The sequence below is a fragment of the Pelobates fuscus genome, chromosome 3 (genome assembly GCF_036172605.1).
Source record: "Pelobates fuscus isolate aPelFus1 chromosome 3, aPelFus1.pri, whole genome shotgun sequence".
Lineage (NCBI taxonomy): Eukaryota > Metazoa > Chordata > Amphibia > Anura > Pelobatidae > Pelobates > Pelobates fuscus.
This window is the reverse complement of record NC_086319.1, coordinates 100003638-100022288: the sequence shown is the minus strand read 5'-3', so window position 1 is coordinate 100022288 and position 18651 is coordinate 100003638. Positions and strand designations below refer to the sequence as shown.

The window sequence follows — 18651 nt, the reverse complement described above, 5'->3', positions numbered from 1 at the left end:
AAGAAAGGTGACTTCTTAGTGTAGAAGGTTTGCAATAATGTGGCAGGTGAGCTTACACTTTAATGACCATTGCAGTGATACTAAAAACCTCCAGTTTTTAAAATGTGCAGGTAACTTTTTTTTTTTCTAGGTATTGGGACTGATGCGTACTATGGTCCTTGGTGCTCCACAGGAGTAGTGGGAGTTTGAGCACAAAGCTTCATTTTATATATTAATGTATATATGAAAGAGTAAAACTGAAAACTGGTTTTCAATGTAAGAAGAGTTTATTAAAAAATGGACAGACTTCCATTAAATAGCTGGATTTGTAACAATGATTGCATTCTACAATTCTACAATTGATTGTATAGAAATATCGAATCTCCATCTTCATGTAGAAACGGAACGTATCGATAGCGATTAATTAAGATTGTGCTTACTATATATTCCGGGAGTACGTGTTCTGACTCCGACCCTCCTTCCCTACCCTGGTATTAAATATGGAGCCTAGCAATAGTCTCTCAATTTGGAGCTTGTGAAAGACAAGTTCGGTATAAACCAGCTGTCTCCTGAAAAGGTGCGATACTTCATGGGCTCCATAAAAGAGAAATGCTTCTTCCGGACATTCCAAAGGGGGTTCTCAGCTGGCCCCTGTAAGCACAGAAACTTTATATTATTAACACATCAACGCATCTACCGTGGAGAGAAGAACTGAGGCAACCGATACCAACCAGTATTCCAAAAGATTTGCATCTCAAATTAGAGCCAGTGAAAGGACATGATCAAACCTCTGAGCAATCAGTCAACTTATAGTGCTTCTGTCCCACGTGACTTTGATTAAACTGTAGTTGTCCTAAGTGTGCTTACCCTCTGTGGCTTGTATGGGGGTGGAATGGCCTTGGCTTCCAAATGCCTCCAATTTATAGCTCCAAAAAATGGGTGAAGCCTGATGTTGCTTCGTACTCCAAGCCTCAGTCTGGGGCTTTCCTCTAGAAGCTGCATTGTGATAAAGATAAAGGCAACACATCTCACTGCTATGTGGACAACTTTCCAGCATCCTAAGTATGCATTTTACTGTTATCAAGAGTTTTCTGAAAAAGATGACCTGGCAGTGCTATATGAACCCTAATACATAACTGCATTAGTTTGCCGCATATACCCAATACAACAGCTGTTGCAATCTGCTCAGACAGTTTTAAAAGACTCACTTTAGACATGACATCTTTGCTTTCTTTACTCAGGTGGGGAGAGAAGCGCAGCTGCTTGAAGCATGAGCACCTGTGCCCAGGTAATTTTATGTAAATGGGGAGATGTCCGGTCAACATTTGATGTAAGGTAACTCCCAGTGACCACCAGTCGCATGACGCACCATATCTCCTCTCTGCAGCCACCTTTAAAAAAAATTAAATATATTAATGAAATATAAAATAGCTTCTCTTATTGTCTAATCAGTGCGATACATATGGGGTTTAATCACTGTATAAGGAATTGTGATAAACTACAAATAGAATGTGCAACTGTTAATATGATAAGATGTATCTCGATACCATCTGGGCAACTTTCCAGCACTTCTGAAGGCTAGTTTTTCTTAGAACAGTAAGAATTGACTCTACTTACTAAATAGGACTTTTCCAATCGTTTCAATGGATGAATTGATCTGCAGTAAGCAGAGGAATTTCTTACTGTGCTATGAGAATCCAGCTGTAACAGCTGCTTCTTTTTTTTTTTTTTTAAACAAAACTCCACTGAAGAACTTCAGAATTAGTTTTATCTTTAAAAAATATAGTATAATTTTGAAAAAAAACTAAACAGCTTTCTACATCCTATAAAAATATGAGAAGTAAATACAGAAAAGATCCTAACCTCTGGTGCCATGTGGGTTGTAGTCCCAGTGCTACCCTGGGCCAGGACTCCTCCTGTGATGTTTTCTGCCACCAGTCCAAAATCACATATTCTGGCATGGCCCTCTTCATCAAGCATGATGTTATCCGGCTTAATATCCCTAAGGAAAAGGGCCCATCACTGTTTAATGTGTTGCTCATGTCAAATGTTTATAAAGTACAAAAACAAAGGGAGTAGATCATATGAAGACATACAGAAGATGCAGCCTGGGGGTTGAAGCAGTATAGCTCATTAAGAGAGAAAATATGCAACATTGGGATAAAATGTTGTTCAGATAGAACAAAGCAGACTAAAATATAGAGAAGAAGAAAATCGAATGGACTAACCGGTGAACGATGCCTCGCTTATGTAAGAATTGAAGGCCGCATGTTATTTCTGCAGCATAAAACCTAATTTAAAAAAGTAGAAAGAGATGAACAGAGAATTGAACAGACTTATAAGAATAAGTTAGTTATGTGTAAGACAAGCGTTTACTTCGATTCACTGGGAGGCCAACCTATAACCAACCACATCGCAGTTAATAATAAACTACACCATATCGAACAACTACATTGTAGCTACCATACACTCAATTCATGAAATGTACTCGCGTGCCTTGCCTTAGTACAACTATGCATGAAGAGCACTGTTCTCTGTTTTGATTACTAATATAGATTATACGTTTCTATAGTTTCAGTCATTTCCTAAGGATGTCACGCACATCTCATGATATATATCTCACCAATTATCTAAGTGTATGCTGATGGAGATTAAACATGTACTTGAACTTTGTACCAATCTGAAATGCGATGTATGTCATGATAAAACTTTAATAAAAATGAGACATGAAAAAAAAGAAAAACATGAGTTTGCTGTTTTTCACAAAACCATAAATTGTGGAGACGTGACATGAGAACTGTACATTTTAGGCCATATTAGCAGAGATTAAAAAATACCTAAGCAAGATTCAATAGACGCTTTTGAGAATTTCTACATTTGGCATAAAACTCGGCAAATGCCAATTGGACGTAATTCTCAGTTTACTCAATAAGGCCCTGAGTGCTATAATTTGCTAAGGAATAAGGTGTCAATGAATGAATCTCTAAAAAAGAAAGAGGACTCGGTAACCCAAATTGTACTTCCTTCAATAAATATCTCAAGACCAATATCCATCATTCCCTCACTCACATTGCCTCGTAGGTCGGGAGGGATCGCTTTATCGTAAGATACCAATCCAGGCTGCCACCAAACATGTAGGGCATGACAAAGAAGGTGTGCATCTGATACAGGAAACATAAAGTATTAAAGGCACATGTAGACTAACACCATAAAGTAGACAGATATGTGGTATGAACAAAATAGATTACAGCAGAGTTTCAAGGCAAACCTTTCAGCTGGTTAGAAGATTGGACAAAGTTGTGAATCTATTGACAAGAAATTCTTTACCTTAGTCTGAAAGGCGGCTAAACCCTCGCACAGGAAGGGGCAGTTTCTGGCAATCTCAAGGACACGTCGCTCCCGGAGTATGATGTCTGCCCTGATTGCATCTTTCCTCATTATCTTGACTGCCACAGGTTTTCTGCTCCTCCATGACGCCATCATTACCTACAGATAGAGAAGATATGATTCCAGTGTCAGACTAACTTAATCATCATTATCTGTCAATAATTGCCATTGTATTGAAACAGATCAGCTTTCAGACACCATCATGCTACATAACACATAATGTGCTAAAGATAAACTCCAAAATGTACACATCTCTCATTGCCTATTTGCCTGAAAAAAATGTTGTGTTGCTTCTGCTCTTTCCACAACAATGCTGGTCCTACCATTGTTGTCTGTAGGAGCATTGGGCTATATCATGTATTAACTTTCTATTGAATTCTGAGTGGCTTAACATGGCTGTAAATAATAAAACTGATATCTTTATAATTTAATCATACTTTATGTTTCCCATGTCTGTGTCCAGCAAGTGATTGTGAGAGTTTTTTCTTACTTTTGGGGATATTCACCGAATTTTGTATATGACAGAATTCCGACAGCAATGGCAATTCTCATATTTACTAAAGTCAAATATAGTCAGAATTTGGACAACACGAGCAAATCTGCAGCAATCACCTGGATGCAGTCGATGTCCAGATTAAAATCAATGCTTTTGAATCTGGATCTTATACAAAATATTATGGGAATATGTTGGAGTTTTGGGGTGTTTCTGGACTTTGGGTAAAAATGTGTTTCTGCCTGCGGGTAATTGAGTTAGTCCATTGTCTTTGTTAATTGTATCAAAGGCAGAAGGGAGGGTTTGTGTACAGTAACTGGGAGTGTTCAAATGTAAAACTCTGTTTTTATTGGATTGTGCATTTCACGTCCTGTGCCCCACAAGGTCCACCTGGGCGGTAACCTTGTGGGGAAAAACTGTATAAAAGAAGCAGCTGTACCATTAAAACTTCAGTTCTACTTGACCCTCAACTCGCAGCCTCGTCTCATGTTTGGGGGAGACAGCTATAATCACTACAGGGATTGCTATTGTCATGTCCTAACTGCCGGCATTACCGCTACCTTGACACTTCCGGGTAGACGGAGCTCGGCCACACCCCCTTCTCTGACGCGGTCTCCCCACGCTACATAGGGAGACTGTGCCAGATTCAAAACGCTGGATTATTGAACAGCTTTACCGCGAAACTCAAAACCGGCTATCAAGAATCTTCTACCCCTTATGAGTACCGAACCCGGACTGGAACCCGTTGACCCACTCTCTCCTCACCTTGACCACGGATTGTAAAAAGGACCTTCTCTGCTAAATGCTCTCTCCTCCTCGGAGAAGAACTTAGGCAACCCTGGACTTCCCCCATTGTAAAGCTAAGTAGTAATATCATCCGTAATTGGATTCTGCCTGCTTGCAAGTCTGTTTACTTCCTATAACTCCAAACTAACTATTACCTGCTGCAACTTACCACTCTTATTTTGCTCTGACTCCATGGACTAGCAATTTCCTTTCTGCTATACTGCATGCAAATCTGAAGCTGCTTATTCCAGTTAACAAACCTCCACTTAATTAAAGGTACAGTACCTGTACTATTCTCTAGTATCCTAGTCATTAAACTAAATCCTCAGTTATCTGCAGTTGTGTTCCATATAAATCTCAAGTAAGCATTACAGCTATGCTCTTCATACTCCCTTGAATAAGCACTAAACTCTTGTAAGAGCTTGTTCCTGCTTCACTCTCTGGGGAAAGAGAGATTCACCCACTGGAACCTGGAGCCTTGTTTTAGGTCCAGGGTGGGTAGGAGACAGCGAGACCCCAACCAAGCTGCGGCGGTTCATGGGGTCAGCGGTGGTTATGGTGTCTGGTGCGGTGCTGATGGTCCTTGGAAAGCACTAGGAGCATCCATCTATGGTCCAACCCTCAGCCAGCCTGGGGCAACCGTGACATCACTTACAGAGAGACTGCCAGACAAGAGCTGTGGGGCGGAGCTCTGGAGGATCTACAGCATTGGCGAGGTGAGAATCTCCCCAGCAGGGAACAGCAACTACAGACAAGAGCGGCACTGCGGATGCCTCTCATGGAGTGGCTACATTTCCTTCACCACTATATCCAATAACACACAATCCACTCTTACCAATAGACACACCTCGACGGATGCCACAAGCAACCGAGACACCTTCATACCTCTCGCTAAGAGATATCACTCAAGGGTAAGATCAAGAATTTGAAGGATCTATTCCCAGAATCCCCCCATACTGGCACCCACCACCTGTTCTACAACCAAATATGCCACTTTGTCAGACATCTCTCTTTACTCCCCAGAGGAGCGAGAAATCTCACACCATATGAAAAATTATGTACAACTCACCCCCTAAAGAAAAAAACCCTATCAACAATGTATAAACTGCTCCAGTCACATCAAACTAATACAATCCCCACCTACATAGACAAATGGTCTGAAGAACTGCCAATCTCACTTTCCTCAGCACAATGGCAACAAATCATTAATAGGATACACTCTACATCTCCAAACCTAGCTACACAAGAAAGCAATTATAAAAGACTGTCCAGATGGCACTATACTCCAACCAAACTTAGCCATATACACAAGGATCTCGAAGACAATTGCTGGCGCTGTAAGACCCCCAAAGCTCACTCATCACATATGTGGTGGTCGTGCCCCATCATTTCTAAATTTTGGAAGCGCATCCACTCACTCACACAAACCATAACGGACGTACACTATCCCTTTGCCCCAGAATACATGTTATTCCTTCTCCCCCTTCCTAACGACAAAAGGAACCAAAATCTTGCTTTACTCACACGCTTATTGATAGCAGCAAATCTCATAATCCCTATCCACTGGAAACAAGCTGAGACCCCAACTATCAGAGAGTGGATTCAAAAAGTAGAAAATACTAGACAGATGGAGGAGATTTCCTCTGCTTACACCAAAAACATGGCAACACACACACAAATTTGGGAAAAATGGAAAATATTCTCAGCCGAAGGATTCCTTCACTGTTAGGGACATACCAAGAAAAACCTAACGATCACACCCTTTTGACAGGCACGATTTTCACAATCACCACGTTCCAACCTCAACTCGACATATACAAATTATCTTTCTATATTTTAAATATCAAATATCTATTCGCATACCAGATATAGCTTTTAAAATTTGGTAAAACAATAACCATATCTTAACAATATAACTCAACCTTGTAAATATTCTCTTCACGGTACACACAACCTGACAGTGTCAAATCCGAGTTTTCATATTAAATTTTATGTTTGTATGTAAGCATTTGTTGATACGATTTGTCAAACGCATATTCACATGTGGTTACAACTTGTAAAACAATTTCACATCTCTGACCTGTACTACCAAATGTATCTTTATGTCTTTATCTTTTTATCTATATTGTATTGCATACAAAACTTAATAAAATTATTTTAAAACCAAAAAAAAAAAATAAAAAAAAAAATAAAATTTATCAGAAATTATCAGATATATAAGCAATGGAATCAAGTTCAATGGGAGATCAAATATCCCCTGTAATATATAAGCAGGGATAAAGAGTAAGCACACAAACATTTGCAGTGGCATGGCAAGGATGTGGAATTTGTACATTGTAATTGCTACCTGTGAAAATCTCTTCCTATGACATTATTTTGCAATATTCTCTGTGCTTTTCTAACATTTCCACCACATCACACCACGTGTGACTCACCTTCCCAAAAGCACCGCTTCCTAGTTCATAGAGGAACGTGAAGTCTAATGGGGTCAGTGAGCTCTGCTGACTCCATCTTGTTGACTTCTGAACCGTACTTTCCTCCCATCTTGCTCTCTTTCTCACTCCTTCTTTATATTCCTTTTCCTCTTTCCGTTTTGCACATATATAAGCTTTCTCTTGCCTATTCTTTAATTGTTTTATTGATGATACATGTTTTGGTCTTTTTTCCTGCTCCTCACAGTCACTGCTAAATTGAATGCTCTGGTACACTGTTTCATAATCTCTTTTCATCCTCCTCTTTTTCTCCTGAGAAATAGGTGGATCACTTTCTCCTTCTTCATACTCCTTTTTCTTAGGTGAGAATATTTTACCCAAATATGACATAAGTATCACAAATGTTATAATCATGGTTTTTTTTTAAGTTAAATACACACAGTCTATAAAATACGACTCGCACGTAGCTAGGACCATAAAGATCTCAACTGCTTTGGAATGTTTCCATACACCAACTGCCTGGCTAACGCTAGCAACATATTGTGATGTCATGAATATACTTAACCAGGAGAGAAGAGTGAGATGCTAATAAACCTTCTAACTTAATATTAAACATAGTAAACTTCACCAAGTTCAAGCTTCTGTACATCACTGTTTATGTTATTCAACAAAAAAGTGGAAAACCCAATGCTAATCAATTGTACTGCAAAACTGGAAACACCATTTTTGATTCTAAATTTTGATCAAAGCTGTCTTTAGGCCTTCCTATACATAAAAGCACTATTTACTGGCATTTTCAGCCATTGAACATTGCCCTCTATGTATTATTTTCAATTATTCATATGTTATTCCAATTAAATGATATACTTATCTGAAACCATTCTCGTTTATCCCCTTAAGGACCAAACTTCATGTCACACATGTCATGTTTCCTTAAGGGGTTACATTTATTGTTCAGATTTATTATTACACATTGTACAGTGTTGCAGAATATGTTATTATTTTATCATTATTAATAACTATAACAGATATTGCCTCATATTGACCACATATTTTCAACCTCTCTAACAAGCCCTATTCAAGCCTCTCTAACAAGCCCTAGGAACACTCTAGGTAGCAAAAATCACTACATCTTACTTTAGTAGTTTTGGTGCATATAACCTTTCACTGCAGTCTCACAAACGTAAACATTGTCATTTAAGTGAAATGGTAATATTTGAATTTGGCAGCCAGAGACTGAGATGATGCTGGATGAAATGTGGATCTACCTGCATTTTTATCTTTTACAGGGGGCCCAATAATCCTAAAAAATAGGAACACTTTACCATTATAAATAAATATAGCCATAACATTACAGTGTTTCTTTAATGGAGGAATAATGACTATATGCATTGCGCAGCATTTGGATGGGGCAAATAAAACAGTCTCTAACAGCTTTAGTTGTTGTTATATAGGTGGGTATGTTATTTCTCACCATTTCAGACAAGACACATCAAACATACCAAAGGCAACTATTTTTACAACATCCAAATCTATACCCAACACAGTAGGTCCTGGATTTAGATTCTGGATCTGCTTGGACGGTTTTGATTTGCAACTTGATCCAGCACACCAGAGTAAAATAACAGAATATGCAGTTATATACTGTAAGGAAACCAAGTGTATTTAAACCTCAATCGGTAGTTTCCTCCCGGACCACCAGAGCCTAGTGAACATAGCCCTCCGTTCGGTAGTAATGGTAGACGAATCCCCGTGTAATTTAAATAGTGTCCCTGTATAATTCCCTCAGTAAGACACATGAACTCCCAAACAGCATACGTAGACAGAAGAAGGGTACAAAGATGAACTGAAGATTTATTGACAAGTTGAAAGGAAAACCAGGGAGTCAACTGACAATATTTGAAAAATCAGGCTCAAGGAGTCAACTGCCAACATGAAACAAGGGAATACAAACTGTCACCCCAACGCCAAACAGGGGAATTCCTTCACATATTCATTTATGTAAACAAAACAACTGTAATTGGGTTGTGTATTTGTGCCATAAACGGCACTTGTCTTGTGGAATATAGAGAATACATTTTCAACTTTTTTTTTTTTTTTTTTTTTTTCATTTCTAACCACTGTTTATTTCAGTTTTAACAAAATTGTTAATTGAGTATCATTAACTCTGAGCTTACCAGATACAAAATTACATCCATATAATATACATACCTAGCATAAAACCTTGGTACAAGCTTATAAAATTAAATCAGCAAAAAAGAACAACACTTTCACTAACATTTAGGATTAAACCCACGGCTCTAATAGCCAACTTGAGACATACCAAGAGTAGTAAATAGCCAATAGCAGTAAGGTTCTAGATTTTTTTTTTCAGTGTATAGAAGCTTTAAAAATAATATTAAGATCAAAGGTGTGTTAATGCCATTTCTCTTGCCCACTAAACAGAAGTAGAATTTACCTAAGATCTAAGAAAACCAACAAAGAAAAGCATCTACTTTTAGTTAACATTTGGCAAGAAAATAAAACACAATAGGTTTTCTGTTTAAATTTTCACTTATATACATGTGCTTGAAAGGACAGTAGAAAATATATATATATATATATATGACTTTTTTTTATACATTACATTTCAGATACAGAGAGTCTTGTGCATTAAATAGAGCATCAGAAAAGAGCAAATGATGATTTGCTCTATGATACAGGTTCACTCCAGGTGGATCTCGACTTGTCAAGAAAGAGAAGAGTAGGACAAGTGAATAATGACATTATAACAAATCAAAGTTGGAAAGAAATAAAAGTCCGGAGGCCATTTTGAACTAAAGAAGAGAATTTGTAATAAACATTATATTAACACTTTAATTAATTCCTCTTGTTAGTATGTATATTGCTTGGGCTGTAATGTCCAGTGTGTTTCTAGACATCATTTTCAACTTTTTAATACCCAATTCACAAACACAGACGAAAATATATTTACACAGAATGTGCACATGGTTTCACTCAGAAAACCAAACAAATTCATACATTTACACCACAATCAAACATACTGGAACACACAATATACAAACATAGTCTGGTATATATTGTATATACACTGTCTGAACATATACACGTTGAGATGGTCCACTCTATATGTCTATAAAGTACAGAGAGATGGCTTCACACAGGCCTTGTAAGTCTAGTTTTCCAATCTCCTTAATTCTATATGTTATTATATGGGGTGGTTAGTTTATGAAAGATAACGCCCACATCAAACAATAGTTAGTACATCCTGTTAACAAGTAAGTTGCACTGTAATTTAATGTGTTTGTTTTAGAACAGCTGCATTTTCTGTTTCTGAGATTGAGAGTCATACAACATAGAAAAAGCAGACTAATTTCCCACTAATCTTTTTATTGGTCTAAATATACACACAGAATAGGATTTTATAAATGGTCTATGTTCATATTACAGACACACATAAGTAAGGGTTTTGCAAATGCTGCTTGTCCACTTTATATATATGGGCAAAATCGAAATGGTCTGGAGTTCAGTACGGTTGAAATCCAGACCAAATTCAAGTCCATTTAGAAACATAGAATATGACGGCAGATAAGAACCATTCGGCCCATCTAGTCTGCCCATTTTTATAAATACTCTCATTAGTCCCTGGCCTTATCTTCAGGGCTCGAGTCCTGCAGGAACGCATGGGAACGGCGTTCCTGCACTTTTTCCGAAGCAGGAACGTCGTTCCCGCTAGTGATCCTGCAGGCCCGGCCGTGCTACCTGCACACAGGGGCCATCACACGCTGTGTTCCCTCTCCAGCACTAACTCTCGCGAGACCCGCGGCTGTTAGAGCGTTGCCACGGGTTACCATGGCAACGCTCCGCACAGGCGAGTCTCGCGAGAGTTAGTTCTGGAGAGGGAACACAGCGTGTGATGGCCCCTGTGTGCAGCGGCTGGCTCCCCCCACCAGACCAAGAGGCGATCTCCCCCTCCCTGACAAGGTAAGAAGCACGGAGGGGGGATTAAAAAAAAAAAAAATATAGACACATAAAGTAAAAAAAAAAAAATGCTCCCCCCCATCATCCAACACAAACACACACACAATCCAACACACACACATCATCCAGCACACACACACACACAATCCAACACACACACATCATCCAGCACACACACACACACACACACCCATCATCCAGCACACACCCATCATCCAGCACACACACACACATCATCCAGCACACACACACACACCCCAGCACACAGCATCCAGCACACACACACCATCCAGCACGCACACACACACCATCCAGCGCACACACACACACATCATCCAGCACACACACACACCCCAGCACACAGCATCCAGCACACACACACCATCCAGCACGCACACACACACACACCATCCAGCGCACACACACATAATCTAGCACGCAGGGGGGATTAAAAAAAAATATATAGACACATAAAGTAAAAAAAAAAAAAATGCTCCCCCCATCATCCAACACAAACACACACACAATCCAACACACACATCATCCAGCACACATACACACACAATCCAACACACACACATCATCCAGCACACACACACACACCCATCATCCAGCACACACCCATCATCCAGCACACACACACACACACATCATCCAGCACACACACACACACCCCAGCACACAGCATCCAGCACACACACACCATCCAGCACGCACACACACACACACCATCCAGCGCACACACACACCCCAGCACACAGCATCCAGCACACACACACCATCCAGCACGCACACACACCATCCAGCGCACACACACACACATAATCCAGCACGCACACACCATCCAGCACGCACACACATCATCCAGCACACATACACACACACACATATCATCCAGCACACACACACACATCATCCAGCACACACACACACATCATCCAGCACACACACACACACACACACCATCCAGCACGCACACACACACATCATCCAGCACGCACACACACACATCATCCAGCACGCACACACACACACACACACATCATCCAGCACACACACACACCATCCAGCACACATCATCCAACACACACGCACACAATCCAGCACACACATCATCCAGCACACACACTTCATCCAGCACACACTGCATTCATTATACACACTCTGCACTCACTACAAACACACTACATTCATTATACACACTCTGCACTCACTACAAACACACTACATTCATTATACACACTCTGCACTCACTACACACACTACATTCATTATACACACTCTGCACTCACTACACACACTACATTCATTATACACTCTGCACTCACTACACACACTACATTCATTATACACACTGCACTCACTACACACACTACATTCATTATACACACTCTGCACTCACTACAAACACACTACATTCATTATACACACTCTGCACTCACTACAAACACACTACATTCATTATACACATTCTGCACTCACTACAAACACACTACATTCATTATACACACTCTGCACTCACTACAAACACACTACATTCATTATACACACTCTGCACTCACTACAAACACACTACATTCATTATACACACTGCACGCACTACACACACTACATTCATTATACACACACTGCACTCACTACACCCACTACATTCATTATACACACACTGCACTCGCTACAAACACACTACATTCATTATACACACTCTGCACTCACTACAAACACACTACATTCATTATACACACTCTGCACTCACTACAAACACACTACATTCATTATACACACTGCACTCACTACACACACTATATTCATTATACACACACTGCACTCACTTCACACACTACATTCATTATACACACACTGCACTCGCTACAAACACAATACATTCATTATACACACTCTGCACTCACTACAAACACACTGCATTCATTATACACACTGCACTCACTACAAACACACTACATTTATTATACACACTGCATTCACTACAAACATACTACATCCATTATACACACCCTGCACTGCACTATATGCATAGGAGTGTAATTATTTTTTTTAAGGGGGGGGGGGGCGGGAATCTTGGGTGAGTTCCCACACTTTTTTCCCCAGGACTTGACCCCTGCTTATCTTATATCTAGAATAGCCTTCTGCCTATTCCATGCATGCTTAAACTCCTTCACTGTGTTAACCTCTACCACTTCAGCTGGAAGGCTATTCCATGCATCAACTACCCTATCAGTAAAGAAATACTTCCTGGTGTTATTTTTAAACCTTTGCCCGTCTAATTTAAGACCTCTTGTTGTAGTAGTTTTTCTTCTTTTAAATATAGTCTCCTCCTTTACTGTGTTGATTCCCTTTATGTATTTAAATGTTTCTATCATATCCCCCCTGTCTCGTCTTTCCTCCAAGCTAAACATGTTAAGATCCTTTAACCCCTTAAGGACTTAGGACGGTTCAGGACCATCATCGGCATTTTTGCGTTGCCGACCGATGACGGTCCTGAACCGTCCTAACTTTAAGATGTACTTACCCGATCGCCGTCGTTCCCCCGGCGGCAATCGGCGGTGCTCCCGTTGTGGGGAGACTGCCTGCAGCCCAGACAGTCTCCCCATGGCGAATTAGGACCCCTTGGGCCATGTGATCGCTCAATAGGGCGACCACATGGTCACAATAGGTGTCCATGTTTCTGCCTGCAGGGGGACTGTCTGTGCTGACAGGCAGTCTCCCGGCAACTGTAAAATCATAAAAATAAAATTAATAATAATTATATATCTGTATATATATGATATATAGACATATATTATATCTATATAATATATGTCTATATATCATATATATAATGTCATGCTAAGTGTATTTTTATATTAATATGTATATATATTAATATAAAAATACACATAATTAAATTACACACATATATATAATATATATAATAACTATATATAATGTATATATATATATTATTATAAAATACAAATAATAAGTAAATTAAATTAAATTAATTTTTTTGAAAATAATAATACAAAAATAAAAAAAATTATATATCTATATGAAATTTTATTATAACTGTATTTTGATATTAAAATATATACATTTATATCAAAATACACTTAGAATAAAATTGTATATATCTATGTATATATAAATAAATAAAAATAATACAAAATATACATTTGTTTAAATACAAAATTACATGAATAATTATATAAATATACACGTAGACTTCAAATATATAAATGTGCATATATATATTTAAATTCTACGTGCGTATTTATGTAATATTTTTACATAATTAAATAATTTTATTAATTACAATTTGAGGGACCTGCCTGCCAACCCAGGCCGAAATTGCAGAGAATTTAATTTGCTAGCACTGTATTTTACCCTGTAACTTTCTATGACACCCTAAAAGCTGTACATGGGGGTCACCGAATCAAGTATGACGCCAAGACAGCGCGCTTGCAAGGATGGACTGATGTGGGTACCACTAATTTGAAGGGAGAGCGAAAGAGGAGGATCAGTATTAGGAGGAGGAAAGACAAGGAGCTCAGTTTGAGAGATTGAGTTTCAGAAAGTGGGAGGACATCCAGGCAGAGATGGAAGAAAGGCAAGAAGTGCATATTTCTACTTGTAATCTATTGTGTTTGAATCTGTACATATAGTGAGTGTATGCTGCTGTTAATACATGCAGGGTTTAACATAATGTTAGAAATGGTTAGGGCTTTGATATCAGAGTTGGATTATAAAGAGTGTTTAGAATTATTGGATTTAGATTTTGTATTAGGGAACATAATGTGTTTAATTTTTAAGAAAAGTTAAACGTAGGCTCAGGTTAAAGGGGCACTATTGTGTCAGGGACACAAATGTTGCTGACACTATAGTACTAAAACCACCGTTTAGATGGTCGCCCCCCTTACTTTGGGCTAGAAAGGTATTTACTCACCTTTTTCAAGTGCCACGCGGGGTTTCTCCTCTAACTCACCTCCTTGATTAACATTATCAGAATTGCTAATCTCAGCCAATCACAGTGCTTTCCATAGGAAAGTTCAGTGTCTCCATGCAGAGTGTGGAGATGTTGAATGTCAGTGCTGCACACCGTGCAGCACTGACCCAGGAAACCCCACTAGTCATCGTCTGAGGAGGGGCCACTAGAGGCTCTGAAAAGGTAGACTTTATTTAAAAAGCCTGCATGGACTGACTATACACACTAGAGCCACTACATCTAGCTGTATTGTTCTGCTGACTATAGTGTCCCATAAAGAGTTTTTTTTTTCTGTTTTAGGCTTTGAGTACTTACCTTTTGGACCAAGGAAAGAACTTGTTTAGGTTTTGTGAGGGGTAAATCTAGGGTTAGAGGAAAAGGGCACAAGCATGTGGAGTTAGAAAGGTTATTTGCAAAGTACTCACCCTCCTATGATTGATAGAAGAACTATAGTAGCTGGTAGTACAGTGTGAATCATTCAGGACTATCTCTACAGCTACTGCAAAGCTGTGTGAGAGGCTGTTAATGGGCAGATGGGAAGTGATCCTTTACACCTCCTGTCCATCCTCACACACATACACTGGAGAGAGTGAGACAGCACTGAGCTTTACACAACATATACCTGTTCCTGCAGTTTTGTTATTAAGCATAGGAGGCTGGCTACACTAGAGAGGACACTGGCCAAGGCTCCTGGTTCTTATCTCTCCCCACGGCCCACCTAAGCTCCAAAAGGCACATTCTAAGGGCTGTTAATAGATGCCCCCTTCAGAACAGACGCCTTTAGAAAGGTACCTACTCTACCTAATGGGAAATGCATTCCTGTCAACACCATTCTGCATAGGTTTATTTTAGAATGCCAACTGTCTGTCTATCTCATTCCTCTATATCACTATCTCATACTCATACCTGATCAATGGGAGGGATGGTAACTTTTGGACTTAAGGGCAAGTACAAATGAATGGCCTTTCTGTGAACAAAACGTACTTATCTCAGTATAGATGGTGCTGTGGATTTGATAAATGAAAGATTCTGGTGTGACATGATATCCCTGCAACCTCCATAAGTATGATCTCTGTTTCCCACAACTCCATTGTTACATATGACATCTGGAGTGTATTATGAATCTAATGTGGACTGTCTCATTTCAGACTACAGCCATTTGTAAGCACATTATAAACTAAAAGCCTGGTCAACTCTGGCTATTGCAGGTCTCTGTGAAAATCCCACTGGGCCAGTTCAGGCACGGAGAACATTGTGACTGCTGGCCATAAGCCTATGCACAAACCTACACCAGTTGACTAGCAAACGCACAGCACAATGCTTGACTGCTGCCTACCTCCTGCAATACTCTGTCAACAGACACCCTAGCCTTCTGATATTTTCAACTGGTGTGCAAGGTGGCAGCCTACATCCCATTGCAAGCCCTCCAATGCTAGTGGCCCAGAGGGCAATTAACCGCCTGCCTCCCTTGTCAGCCCTCCCATGGTCCCAGCTCCAACAAGACTGTCCTGATTTAGGGCTCTTATCCTATTTGACCAGCTATTTGATAAGCAATATATTAATAGGTATGAACTAAGAGCACAGGTATCTAAACATTTTATTTACAATACAAAACGCACAACAACTTTTTATGAAGTTCAGCTGTATTTAATATCAGATTCTGCACTCCTGCACAAATAATGTGAAAGTTAATGAAAGGTTTGGTTTCAATTCCAGGAGATTATCGGATTTGCAATAAATATGTAAGTAAAGATTACAGAACCATTACTGGTAACTTATCTGCATTTCTACAGGTTAAAATTAAATAGAGATTTAAAGTGTAGCCTTTAATCTCCAGTGATGCAGGTTATTTAAAAAGCCACATAATGTAGCTAAGAAAATAATATTTAGTGTGTGTAACGGATCCCCTATACTCCGGCTGAGTATATCTGCGGTAGTTCTCCCAAATCCTCAATGAAGCAGTGATTATAGCTCCCAATTCCCCAAACATCACCCTAGACTTGATGAAGGGTAGAAACAAATGTTTTTATTCTGGCTAACTGGCCCACTTATATACAAAATCAGGAGGCTGGAGAACACGCCCAGAACACTCCTACGATTTACAGTGTCAGTATGATTAAACATAAATTACATAAAATAAAAATACATAATCATATAGGAACCCCCAAATGTAAATCCCTGGATAGCTTGGATCTGAGCGCCCAAGTTGTCCAAATAGCGCTCAGATCCATGCAGTGTAGGGGAAACGCCACAGTGTCAAAGTTCTGACTGGCCGCACACATAGTCTTATGCCCAAGACAGTTCCGGGGCACTTGGTGCTTTTGCCAGTCAACTTTCTGGAGCTCCTGTGGCCGCAATACAGGGTGCTCCGCCTGGCTCTTAGGTAGCTTTTGTTCCCTTTAGTACCCAGGGAAAGCTGGTAATGGAGGCTGGGGAGGTTAAACTCCCGAACAGGGTCTTTGTATGTGGCTCATAGTCCTTGGGCAGGAGGCTAACTGGCAGGCTCCTCCAGGAGATCATGACAAATGTCCAGGTTAAGGAGTGTTTGTCACAGTGAGCAAAACAAAATGAACATCGAGGTGTAATATGTTCTATGTCAATACTGTAGTTTTATTAAACACCAATTTAACACTCCCATAGTCTCACAGTAATACTTTTTATAATTTACAAGGTTATTTAATAATATCTGAATAGCCCCATACTGAATGGGATGAAACCATTTGGTTTCTGTATAGAGCCTTTTGGTCCAGACATTCTTCATAGTGTTTATCTTTAACATTGTTTAGATTTAGCAATGATGTCTCTGTGTGAGTCAGAAATGTGTTCGAATTTCAGCCTGACCAAACGTTCCCAGAAGGGATGCTTATTTTAAACGGCCGAACAATTTTAGAGACAGAAGACAAATACAAAAAATAGATTACTGCATCTAGAACATAATAAAGCCCATAAGTGAAGTCACATATAAATCATATATACGTACTGTTTATGTCTATGTTTTCGAACTATTCTAAAACCATCTGGAGCGCAAGGGATAACCGTGTAGCTCAGCCAATGAGAAATCAGTGTTGACTACACCCCACAACCAATCAATCTCCTCTTATTATCTGTATAGTATCTCAATGTTGAGCCAAGAGGAAATGGTACAAACCGTAAGCGGACAATGATTGGCTGTGAGGTAGAGTGATGTCAGTTATGTTATATTGGTGCCGAAAGTATGATGTTTAAAACACAAAGTATTGCAGAGAAGATTGATATTGGTTACCTACTCCGTTTCCTTTGCTGGCCTTTAGTTACCTCATTTGTAGGTAGGACTCAAGCTGGATGTACATGGTCTTCAGGTCTCCCTTAGCACCAGATTCAGTGATCATGATATCCTCATTCACTGAAAAAAATATAGTTAAAAATAAAGTTATGAGAGTGGTGAGGGGATAGGTCATATGTATGCTTAAAGGGACACTATAGTCACCCAGACCACTTCAGCTCAATGAAGTGGTCTGGGTGCCAGGTCCCTCAGGCTTTAACCCTTCAGATGCAAACATAGCTTTAACCCCTTCAGCACCACGGGAGGTGGACCCTGAGGGTGGGGACACCCTCAGGGCACTATAGTGTCA

The 18651-nt window shown here is 39.6% G+C and overlaps 1 protein-coding gene across 2 annotated transcripts; it reads right to left on the bottom strand.

Moving 5' to 3' along the window:
- Window positions 1-303: 303 nt before the first annotated feature.
- LOC134600853 (protein kinase C delta type-like) lies at window positions 304-18418 on the bottom strand. 2 transcript variants are annotated; one of them, XM_063445241.1, is made up of 8 exons: window positions 18303-18418; window positions 3307-3465; window positions 3049-3140; window positions 2208-2270; window positions 1843-1981; window positions 1188-1370; window positions 847-975; window positions 304-630 (listed from the first exon to the last, which is right to left on the bottom strand). In XM_063445241.1, exons 2-8 carry the CDS (start codon window positions 3460-3462, stop codon window positions 487-489), a joined length of 906 nt encoding a protein of 301 aa, XP_063301311.1. In that variant the 5' UTR covers window positions 3463-3465; window positions 18303-18418; the 3' UTR covers window positions 304-486. The 2 variants fall into 2 exon arrangements, with proteins under 2 accessions (XP_063301311.1, XP_063301310.1); XM_063445240.1 differs by having other exon boundaries at window positions 18335-18418.
- Window positions 18419-18651: the final 233 nt, after the last annotated feature.